Source organism: Gossypium raimondii, chromosome 11 (assembly GCF_025698545.1).
Source record: "Gossypium raimondii isolate GPD5lz chromosome 11, ASM2569854v1, whole genome shotgun sequence".
Lineage (NCBI taxonomy): Eukaryota > Viridiplantae > Streptophyta > Magnoliopsida > Malvales > Malvaceae > Gossypium > Gossypium raimondii.
Genome location: NC_068575.1, coordinates 51,713,528 through 51,725,582, shown reverse-complemented (window position 1 = coordinate 51,725,582; position 12,055 = coordinate 51,713,528). Strand labels below are relative to the sequence as shown.

At 34.6% G+C, this 12,055-nt stretch overlaps 1 protein-coding gene across 2 annotated transcripts; it reads left to right on the top strand.

Moving 5' to 3' along the window:
- The first annotated feature begins 4,328 nt into the window (after positions 1-4,328).
- LOC105803132 (protein NETWORKED 1D) lies at positions 4,329-12,055 on the top strand. 2 transcript variants are annotated; one of them, XM_012635145.2, is made up of 5 exons: positions 4,329-4,553; positions 4,897-4,976; positions 5,093-5,370; positions 5,760-10,000; positions 10,555-12,055. In XM_012635145.2, the coding sequence occupies exons 3-5, from the start codon at positions 5,268-5,270 to the stop codon at positions 11,755-11,757; spliced, it is 5,547 nt and encodes a 1,848-aa protein (XP_012490599.1). In that variant the 5' UTR covers positions 4,329-4,553; positions 4,897-4,976; positions 5,093-5,267; the 3' UTR covers positions 11,758-12,055. The 2 variants fall into 2 exon arrangements, with proteins under 2 accessions (XP_012490599.1, XP_012490598.1); XM_012635144.2 differs by having other exon boundaries at positions 4,329-4,606.

The window sequence follows — 12,055 nt, the reverse complement described above, 5'->3', positions numbered from 1 at the left end:
TATAATAATTGTTAATAATTATTAAAACTTTAAAATCTTAATTTTTTAAAAATATATTAATAAATAGTAAAGAATTTAAAAAATATATATACAACTTACAAAAAAGTATACATATACATATGGAAAATTAATTGATATACTATTAGTGGAGTTGTTAGAGGTTAAGAAATGTATTATAAAAATATAGTAAAATATTAAAAAGTAAATATTCAATTAATTAACTTAAAACAAAGAGATTCACACCGCCGCCCAGAAGCAAGATGACCGAAGTCACCTCATGTTTAATCACCTAATGATTAAATTCATCTTCACCCTTGGGTTGGCCATGTCTATGCAGTAGTATGCGCAAGTGAGTACGTATTCCTATCTTTACCTTCCAACTCCAAGTCTATCCAATTACGATGATACTCCCTCTCCCCATACATAGTCATTTGAAAGCAATGTCGTCGGATCATTTCAAAAATGGCCGACTCTACCCTTCTATATCTTTATCCTACCACCATCCGCCTTTGATGTACCAAACATTTAGAAATTTGATTGATTTCATTATTTTGTTTTCTTTTGTCTAAATTATTCGATAATTGTCACATTTAAATATTTGGATGGTGTATTCTTTTGCTTCTTCGTAGTTTCATCTATATATATTTAGTTTAAAAGAAATAATTTCTTAAAGTTGCTTTGGACGACACAAAAATAATTGAAAAGAAGTGTAATTATACTTTTTGTAATCAAAAGACTTATAATTTCCTTAACGTGTTTGACTAATGAATATAATCACATCATAATTTTTCATGTCAAGTTTGGTAGTTCAAATTGTAATTACACGATTTCATAATTTATATTTAAAAAATATTAATTACTATAAAAATTTAATAGTATGATAAAAAATTTTAAACAAGTAACAAAAATTAAAATCAAATAATCATATGTATCATGTTAGTCTAAAAAGTAGTTGATAATACAATTACTAATAAAAATAACAGTAAAAATAATATCATATGTAATTTTATCTAATTGTTCTAGTACGTGCATATTTGTTGGGTTATTCCATTTTAATACTTAACATACGCTCATTAGCATCATCTATTGGTCCGTGACCTTGTTTATTATCATATGAATTTGAATGTGAATCATTAAGATTATCAAGATATCTTTTCTATGTATTCTTTGAAGTACGGATCATCTAAATTCCACATATGATTTGAAGTTAAGAAATATGCAACATGCTAGTATAATCTAACCTTTTTTCATATTATACTAAGGCGATGTTGTTAATAAGGAAATATTTTTATAACAACAAATATTTTCTCATCCACATTTTGAAACTTTGAATGTATCAAATTAAAGAGTTTGTGAGCTATCTATGGTATTTGTGTTTGGCATCATTCTCTCAAATGATATCATACCCTACGATATGGTGCAAGAAAATTTTTTTATTTGTATAATTAGCATCGACCTTATAATAATTGGATTTACAATCTAAATAGTTTGTAACTTTAATTATAAAACTTATATAAAATTAATTAGGAGAAAAACTTTTATTAAGTTATATCTCTTTTATAATACGTAAACTAAGTAAAACTAATATAAATTTTATAATATATATAACCTTTATAAAAATATTTTATAAATTGTCTAAAATTTTCATAACACCTATATAATATATTTTTTGTCATAAATTTAGAAAGTTATTTTTATAAATAAGTTATGTTATAACATTTTTATGAATAAGTAAATTATTTTCATAATATATAGTATGGACTAAGGGTGGATTTAGACCCCCTAAAATAGAAAGTTTTTATTTAGGCATTTTATAATTTATAAAATTTAAATTAATAATGATAAAATGCATTTTGCCCTCCTAAAATGATAAAAATTTTGATTTAATCCATTAAAATTATAAAATATAGTCTATTAAAATAGAGAAATTGCATTTTTACTATCATAAAAATATATAATTTAATTCTATACATCCCCCTAAAAATAAATAAATTCTAACTTCGCCCCTGTCTCAAGTCGTATTTCTGGATCCGCCACTGGTATGGACACATAAATAAATCATGTTCATACTTCTTAGCCATAACTTTTTATAAATAAATATGTTATAACACTTTTGTAAAATATAAATTATTGTTTATAATAAGCCTTCTGCCATAACTTTAAATTTTGTAGGATTTAAGGAATATAATTTTTATATAAATTTATAAAATACACAAAATATGTTTATAATATAATTTTTAGGATTTGTAATATAAGAAAATTTTTGCTATAATCATTTCAAACACTCATACATATTCATGTTTATAATAAAAATTTTATAACTTGTATAAAATATATTTTTAAACTAGACTAGGGTGTAATTACTTCAATTCTCACCCTCTTCTCCTAAAATTGAAAATTGAAATTGGGAGCTCCAATTACAATAATTATCCCAACATATCACTAATTACAAATAATTACAGATTTTTAAGTTTGATTTGCCAACTTCTAACCATCTCTTTTTCACCCTTTTTAAAGATTCCAACAAGAAAAAGAAATTGGAATTGAATAAATCTGAAAGCATGAAGCAATTGATTGGATTATAGATCTTATTAGACACATGAATCAATAATAGCACAAAATAATTTAGGGAAGGATAGCTTTTGTTTAAGATGCCCAGCCTGTTGTCATAATTGACCCATCTTCACCGCCCAACAATCCTTTTCCATGGAATAAAAGTGGACCCATGTCACCGCTGGTAGTGGTAGCGGCCCTCGCATTCCAGTTGCTGAACTTTAAACTAAACAATGATCTGATTTTATCTTTTTTCCACATTTGTCAGGCTTTAACCTTTGTACACGTGGTCATAATTCTCCAAAACCATTTTTTTTAGTAATGTGACGAAAGACGACCGTCCTCACCGCCCCAGGAATGCCGCTCCGCTTCAACCAAAATTTAAAAGAACGACACCGTGTCATACTTGCCTACCATTCAAGATTCTCGTTTACCAAAAGTACCCTTTCTTTCCTTCTTCTTTTTCCGGATTCATTGTGAACCACCTTTTTTCGTTTTAAAGCATTTTCACTAAATTAGCTAGCTACGTACTAACCAACAATTAGAAAAGAGCTTTGAATATTGCTACTTTTTCTTTTTTCATACACATCCCTGAATCAATAACTTGATAGCCAAGGCATGTAATTTATTCGAAGAAAAAAAGAAAAAGAAAAAGGGAGAGATCAATGGTGCATATAGAGTTATACTTCTGTTGACATTTAAATTGACTTTGGTTTGATATTATCGTGTTTGTTTCTTTTATTTTTAAAGTTCGAATTTGAGTCTTTCATTAAAATGTGACATAAATTACAAAGTGAGCAATTAAATTAAATCTTTTGATAAAGTTAAGTTAATTCAACACTTGTGAGAAATTTTATTCATGTAATTACCATTACTTAACTAATCTTGATGTAATTCAACCGTTGTTATTTTATTGTAAAATAAAATATTCAAAATTTATATACACAAATTTAACTTATATATATATATTACAATATCATATAATACATGATCGTATTACCCCATCTCTTACCCCTTATATTGTATCAATATAATATAATCCGTCTCCAAGTAATTAACACAATATCTCATCATTATCATCCTATTAAATTTTGAATAGTTATTAAAAGGGATAATAGTCAAAATTATACATTAATTTTGTTCAAAAAGTAATATTATATACAAATTTTTATTTTATACATTAAATGTTGATTTGATCCAAATTTTACATATCACTAATATAATTATTGATATGACATCATTTTACATAAATATCACATATACTGAATAAGTATATTTATCCAAATATAAAGAATTTAAATATATAGAATTGAATCAAAATAAATATTGCAAAACAGATAATTATATAATTATAATAAAATAAGAGAAGGCAATGGAAGTTTTAAACATTAGTCTTAATTTTAAGTTAAAAAAAATGATTATCCCTCCAAAGGATACACAGAAATTGTTTAATAGTAGAATGGAAAAAATGGAAGAATCAAAGTGGGTTTGACTGTTATGGTAACACAATCTCCTTCTTCTTGTTTTTTTTTCTTTAATTCCTAAAACGAAATTTTATCAAAACCCAACATAGAAAGAAACACGAGGAACAGCAGTTACGAAACCTTAAACACAAAGGGACAAAATCGTCATTTGTTGTCCATTAAGCCGTTTGATTCTTTCTTCCCTGTTAATTTTTCTCTTTCTTCAAGTGGCTGCAATACAACTAAATCGAATACATACCTATTCTTTTTCCATTTCTATTTATTTGCTTAATAAATATATTTATTTTTGGTTTACTATTTTTAATGGGTTTTTTTTTGCCTTGGCCATCCTTTTTGTCTTTTTTTCTATTCCCTTTGACATCCTTCTCAAATAGCACCAAATTCCCAGCGTAAAAAAGCAGCCAAAATCAGCTTAGATAGAGAAAAAGAAAAAAATGAAAGGGAGAGTTGTAGCAGAGGAAGGTCACTTGGAAATGGGTTGAAACTGGAAAAAGCTGATTTTTTGTTCATTAACAGGTGCTTATGATCAAAACCCAGAAACCATTCTTTTAAAAGACAAAAAAACTATAGTAAGCTTTTTAATTCTATTCTACGTTTCCTGTGTGCTGTATTTAATGGTTTTGTATATTAAAAAAAAGAATAGTAATCGATGGTTTTTGTTAGTCTTTATTTTTCTTTAGTTATGTAAGCTTTCTCAGGTAATTTAGCTGTTGAATTATGCTTAAGTTAATAAAATTTAACTAATTTCATGACGATCAGATGGTTTGTGATGTTTCTTATGTTATGCTTAAGTTTAAGCATTTTTTTTCGGATTGATCAGATTCTACTTACCTGTTCTAATATGCGTTTTCTTGATTAGGTAACTTGTGGCTTTTGGATTCAACAGTTGCCGGTTATCAGGTTGCTCCTTGACATATTTGGACTGTTGGATTATATCAGGTTATCTTTCTGCCATTTCTGCTTGATCTTTTGAAGTTCCTGATCATGTTATCCAAGTAATGCTTTTGCTTCATGTCAAACCTGAATTATTTGGTTTTTTGTTTGTTGGATATCAGGAAATAAGCACAAGGGCTGAGAGATTTCAAGACTTCATTTAATTTGTCAATATTAGAACTCGCTAGTTTGCAGTCGAAAAAACTTGCTCCTGGCTGATCCATCACCTAGTTCTCACAATTGAGAATTCTAATCTGTGGCCAGAACCAGGAAGTGGTGTTGTTGAGGACTGAAGTCATGGCAACTGTGAAACGCGCGGATTCAAAAGGCATGTACTCATGGTGGTGGAACAGCCACATAAGCCGGAAAAATTCTAAATGGCTACAGGAGAATCTCACAGGTACCCTGATCGATGATCATTGCCACTAGATTCAAAATAAATCATTACCATTCTTGCAATTGTTTTATTGTTATAAGAAGTAATGATGTGATAGAGCTATAAACAGTTGAGTGGAAACAGTTAAGTTAAAATGTGTATGGGAGCTTTGTTTAGAAGCTTGGTATGTTATGTGAGTCTGTATTAGGCCACAAGGTAAAGCGTATAATCATCTTTGCTTGGTGGCTTTCATTAATCAAATCAAGTTTGAAAGAGCTAAATTGATTAATTAAAGGCCAATGATATTGCACTTTCTCTGGTTTTATAATTTTGTGCAGTTTGCAGTATTGAAATATTCATTCTTTCTCCTTATGCCTGTTTTTGACCTGTTGAATTATTTTCTGCTTGAACAGATATGGATACGAAGGTCAAACAAATGATCAAGCTCATTGAAGAAGATGCTGATTCCTTTGCCAGGCGAGCAGAGATGTATTACAAGAAACGGCCAGAGTTAATGAAATTGGTTGAAGAGTTTTATCGAGCATACCGTGCATTGGCTGAAAGATATGATCATGCAACTGGGGTGCTTCGTCAGGCTCATCAGACCATGGCTGAAGTATTTCCGAACCAAGTTCCCATGGTGTTTGCAGATGACTCGCCGGGAGGTTTTGCTCCAGAGGTTGATCCCTGTACACCTGAGATGACGCCACTTGTACGAGCATATTTGGAGCCTGATGAGCTGCAGAAGGATTCTGTGGGGATCTCTTCGCATGCTATCAAGAGGAATGTAGCATTCTCAGAAGAATCTGAATCTCCAATGAGCAGAAAGGGTCTGAAACATTTCAATTATGTATTAGGTTCCGAAGAATCTACAAATCATGTCAAGTTTGCGGAAGGAAGGGCTAGAAAAATTCTCAACTTTCATGATGTAGAGAAGAAAGAAAGAAGTCTGCAAGACGATGATGGTTCTGATCTCAGGGTTCGAGTCCCATCTGAGTCTGAACGTGTAAGTAAAGCTGAGATGGAGATTTTAACCTTGAAGAATGCTCTTGCGAGATTAGAAGCTGAAAAAGAAGCAGGCCTACTTGAGTACCAGCAGAGCTTGGATAGATTAACTAACCTAGAGAGAGAAGTCTCTCGTGCACAAGAGGATTCCAAGGGATTAAATGAACGAGCAAGTCAAGCTGAAGCTGAAGTCCAGACTTTGAAGGATGCCCTCACCAAATTACAGGCTGAAAGAGAAGCTAATCATGTTCAATACCAGCAGTGCTTGGAGAAGATAAATAATCTTGAGAATAGTATTTCTCATGCTCAAAAAGATGCTGGAGAACTGAATGAGCGAGCTAGTAAAGCCGAGACAGAAGCTCAAGCATTAAAGCAGGACCTTTCTAGAGTAGAAGCTGAAAAGGAGGATGCTCTTGCTAGATACAAGCAGTGTTCAGAGACAATAAGCGATCTAGAAGAAAAATTGTCAAATGCTCAAGAAAGTGCCAGAACAATGACTGAAAGAGCTGAGAAAGCTGAAAGTGAAGTTGAAACTTTAAAGCAAGTAGTTGTTGAGCTGACCAAAGATAAGGAAGCAGCTGCTCTTCAGTACCAGCAGTGCTTGGAGACAATTTCTATCCTGGAAAACAGACTTCGATGTGCCCAGGAGGAGGCTCAAAGGCTCAAAAGTGAGATAGATGATGGGGCTGCAAAGTTAAAAGGTGCAGAAGAAAGGTGTAGTCTGTTGGAGAGAACCAATCAGAGTCTGCATACTGAGGTGGAGTCTTTGGTGCAGAAGATGGGGGATCAAAGCCAAGAACTAACGGAGAAGCACAAGGAGTTGGGGAGGCTTTGGGCCTCCATACAAGAGGAGCGCCTGAGATTTATGGAGGCTGAAACAGCATTTCAAACTCTGCAGCATTTGCACTCTCAGTCTCAGGAAGAACTCAGATCTCTGGCCATGGAGCTTCAGAATAGGGCTCAAATTTTGCAGGACATTGAAACTCGTAATCAGAATTTAGAGGATGAGCTACAGAGGGTCAAGGAGGAAAACACAGGGCTGAACAAACTCAATTTAAGTTCAGCAATGTCCATACAAAATTTGCAAGATGAGATATTAAGCTTAAGGGAGACTATTGCAAAACTTGAAGCAGAGGTTGAACTTAGAGTGGACCAAAGAAATGCACTTCAGCAAGAAATTTACTGTTTGAAAGAGGAGCTCAATGACTTAAACAAGAGACACCAGGATATGACAGGGCAGCTTCAGTCAGTTTGCTTAAATCCTGAAAACTTTGCATCAACTGTGAAGGAATTGTGGGATGAGAACACAGAGCTAAAAGATGTCTGCGAAAGAGAAAGAGATGAAAAACTGGCCCTCCTGGAGAAGTTGAAAATCATGGAGAAACTTATTGAGAAAAATGCCCTTTTAGAGAATTCACTCTCAGATTTGAATGTTGAGCTAGAAGGTGTTCGGGGGAGAGTAAAGACAATAGAAGAATCTTGTCAATCGCTTTTGAGAGAGAAATCCACTCTTGCTGCTGAGAAGGACACACTCATTTCTCAGTTACAGACTGCAACTGAGAATATGGAGAAGCTTTCTGAGAAGAATAACTTTCTGGAGAATACCCTTTTTGATGCTAATGCTGAACTTGAAGTACTGAGGCAAAAAATAAGGAGCCTAGAAAACTCATTCTTGTTGCTTGGTGATGAGAAATCTGGCCTGATAACACAAAGAGAAGGTTTGATTTCTCAGTTGGATGTCAATCAGAAAAGGCTGGAAGATTTAGAGAAAAGATATATGGGACTAGAAGAAAAACATGTAGGTCTGGAGAAAGAGAGAGAATCAACACTTCGTGAAGTGGAAGAGCTACAAAAGTCACTAGAGGCTGAAATGCAGCAACATGCGAGTTTTGTGCAGTTGAGTAGAACCCGAGAAACTGCTATGGAATCACAGATCCATGTCCTACAAGGGGAAAGTCTGCTCAGGAAGAAAGAATATGAAGAAGAACTGGACAAGGCCATGAATGCTCATGTTGACATTTTTATCTTGCAGAAATGTGCACAAGATCTGGAAGACAAGAATATGTCCCTATTGCTTGAGTGTAGGAAACTCTTGGAAGCCTCCAAATTGTCAGAAAAACTTATCTCTGAATTGGAGCTTGGCAATTGTGAAAAGCAGGTGGAGATCAAAGCCTTATTCGATCAAATTACCATACTGAGAATGGGGCTTTATCAGATGTCAAGGACTCTTGAGATTGATGATATCCATGGTTGTGATGATAAGATCAAACAAGACCAATTAGTTCTTGACTGTGTATTTGGCAGACTCCAAGAAATGCAAAATTCACTTTTGAAGTCTCTGGATGAAAATCAGCGGTTCATAATTGAGAATTCAGTTCTTATTGCACTGCTTGGGCAACTGAAACTAGAGGCAGAAACTCTTGCTGCTGAGAAGAACTCAGTACGGCAGGAGTTGAAGGTTCAGTCTGTGCAGTTTTCGGAGCTGCTGATCAGAGCTGAAAAACTTGCGGATATGAATGAAGTACTGAGATCAAAAGTGGTAGAGGTAAACCAAAGAGAAGACGCTTTGCAGACTGAATTGATAAGTGTTCGTGGGCAACTGTTAGCCTTGCAAAGGCAATATCAGACTTCACTGGAAGACAACTGCAAGGTGCTAGATGAGAAAAGATCTTTGATGAAGGAAGTTTTGGACTTGGGCAAGCAGAAACATAATCTAGAAGATGAAAATCATGCTGTAATTTGCGAAGCAATATCTCAAAGTAACATTTCTCTCATTTTGAAGGATATTATTGCTAATAATTTTGAGGAAATAAAGTATTTAAATGACAATCTGGGTAAACTCAAATGTCTCAATAATGATCTTGAGGGAAAACTGAAGATGATGGAGAGAAAATTTGAAGATTTGCAAATGGAAAATTCAAATCTCAAGGATTCAATGAAAAAATTGGAGAATGAACTGGTTTCAGTTAGATCTGTTGGTGATCAGCTAAATGATGAAGTTGCAAGGGGGAAGGATCTGTTGTGCCAGAGGGAGATTGCGCTATTGGAAGTAGAGAAAATGCTCAGTGCGAGTCAAAAGGAGACAGCCCAGCTGCATAAAGTTTTGGAGGATCTGCAGACTAAATTTGAGGAGGTCAAGCTGATAGGAGAAGATCAAAAGAGGCAAATTCTGAAACTATCTGGGGACTATGATCATCAAATTAAGGAGACTGAAAGCATTAGTCAGGCTAATCAGAAACTTGAGGTTGAATTGTTGAAATTGAATGAGGAGCTTGAAGAAAGCAAACACAGGGAGGAGAGTTTGAGCTTTGAACTACAGAAGGAAAGAATTAAAGTTGAAATTTGGGAAACTCAGGCTGCTGCATGGTTTGATGAGCTACAGACTTCAGCTATACGTGAAGTAATTTTTGAAGAGAAGGCTCATGAGCTCGGGAAGGAATGCAAATTCCTTGAAAGTACAAGAAATTCCACAGCCATGGAGGTAGAAGAGCTGGAAAGAAGTGTTAGAAGCTTGGAATGCGAGAATGGAGGACTTAAAGCTCAGTTGGCAGCATATGTTCCTGCAATTGTTTCTCTCTTGGATAGCGTGACATCTTTGGAGAGTCGAACTCTTTTGCATCCTGAACTTCCTACAGATTATAATGAAGAGGTAATATCTGTTCGATTGCATTTTAAATTTTAAAAAAGTGAAAGCAATATGGACCTCTTCATGCTATTTGGTTGAATATACAACTTATGTTCTAAGCTAACCACTTGTCTTTGAGCATGTAATGGTTTATTACACTAGCAAATTTTTGCCCCTAATTCTCCAAGTTGGCACCAGAATATGTTTACCAACGATAATTTTTGAACTTCTTGTTCCTAAGGTGAAATTTATTTAGTATTTTTATTGAATTAATGTTTGGCACCGTTGTTTCTATGACCTTTTAGGGGCCATATTAGCGGTTAGCCTGTGACCATATAGTAAAATTCCTCTTCTTGTTTTCCCCCAACTATTTGTTTTCTTAATCTTTGTGTTAACTGGGATATGTGTGTTTCTGGGTTTGTTTCACTTGTGCAAGGCCTAGCTAGTTCTATTTAGATCTGAATAAGTTGGATGTAAATGGGACTTTGTCAGTAAGTTATCATCTATGTTAACAGTGCCATGGATCTTGAATGGCTATGAACTTTTAATCTTTGACTTACAGTTGTCTTGTTTTCCAGGACCCCAATCTGGGGACTGAATTTCATGCTGAAAACTGTCAGCCAACAAGTGAAGGTCAAATTGGCTTGGTTCCCAATGGCTTTTCCGACTTGCAGGGTATCCATATGAGAATTAAAGCTATTGAAAAAGCAGTTCTGGAAATGGAAAAGCTTGCAATGCTGGAGAACTTAAATCTCAATTCCAAACTAGAGACTGCTACAAGACAGATTGAAGAATTAAGATATGGAAGCAGCTCTAGTGGAGAAAGTGTTAGAGCAAAGAGGCACGTAAGTGCTAGACAAGAAGAGGAGGAACTTGGCAATGGGCTCAGTAACAATGTCAACATGCAGAGACCAACACCTGAAATTTCTGAAGAAAATGAGATGATGACAAAAGACATTATACTTGATCAGGTATCTGAGTGCTCGTCTTATGGGTTAAGCAGGAGAGGAACTGCTGCAGAGGTTGATACTGAGACGCTTGAGTTGTGGGAAACTGCTGACCATGATGCTAATGCCGACCTGAAAGTCAGCAAGGCCCAGAAGATGGCCACTGCACCAACTGACTACCAACAGATTGGAACTGTGAAGGCAGGCAAGGGCAGAACTCCCTCTACAGAATCTCTTGTGAAGGAGTTGGGTGTAGATAAAGAGAGCTCTAAGAGATTTGCAGAGCCCAACAATAACGGAAGCAAGAGGAAGATTTTAGAAAGACTTGATTCTGATGTGCAAAAGTTGGCTAACCTTCAAATAACTGTGCAGGACCTGAAGAAGAAGGTAGAGATAATTGAGACAGGCAAAAAGGGGAAAGGAATTGAATATGGTACAGTTAAGGAGCAGCTAGAAGAAGCTGAAGAAGCCATCACGAAGTTATTTGATGTCAATCGCAAATTGATGACACACGTTGAAGATGGCTCCTGGTCGTTTGATGGGAAATCTGCACTAGAACCAGATGAGAATGGGAGCGTGAGGAGACGAAGAGTATCAGAACAAGCAAGAAGAGGGTCCGAAAAGATTGGCCGGTTGCAGTTGGAGGTGCAGAAGATACAGTTTTTCTTACTGAATCTTGATGATAAAAAAGAAAGCAAAGCGCAAACCAGAATCACTGAGCGTAGAAGAAGAGTTTTGTTGCGGGACTATCTATATGGTGGGGTAAAAAGTAGCCAGAAGAAGAAGAAATCGCCCTTCTGCGCATGCGTGCATCCCCCAACTAACGGAGATTGAGGCAATTGCTCATCATCGGCACATTTACATTTTCAGCAGTTACCAGTATTTTGACTTTAATTGCATCGTGTCTATAAATCTGCCTTACTAGTTGTGTTTCACATATGTACTTTCTTATACAGGCTTGCTTCTTCTTTTAATTTAGAGATCCATTTCTGCTGTATATTAAAGGCAGGCAATATCTCTGATCTCAAGAAGATGCACTTTTATAGCCTAAAAGTTCCCTTCTGTATATGTTTGTTTACTTCGGCATAAAATTTGGATTTCAATGGAAATGGTTTTCTTCAAGGTCAACAAA

What these genes read in the sequence shown, in the direction of transcription:
- LOC105803132 (XM_012635145.2), top strand. Translation starts at nt 5,268, where the DNA reads ATGGCAACTGTGAAACGCGCGGATTCAAAAGGCATGTACTCATGGTGG. An exon ending in GCTACAGGAGAATCTCACAG is followed by an intron (nt 5,371 to 5,759) that starts GTACCCTGATCG and finishes CTGCTTGAACAG; the next exon opens with ATATGGATACGAAGGTCAAA. An exon ending in CTACAGATTATAATGAAGAG is followed by an intron (nt 10,001 to 10,554) that starts GTAATATCTGTT and finishes CTTGTTTTCCAG; the next exon opens with GACCCCAATCTGGGGACTGA.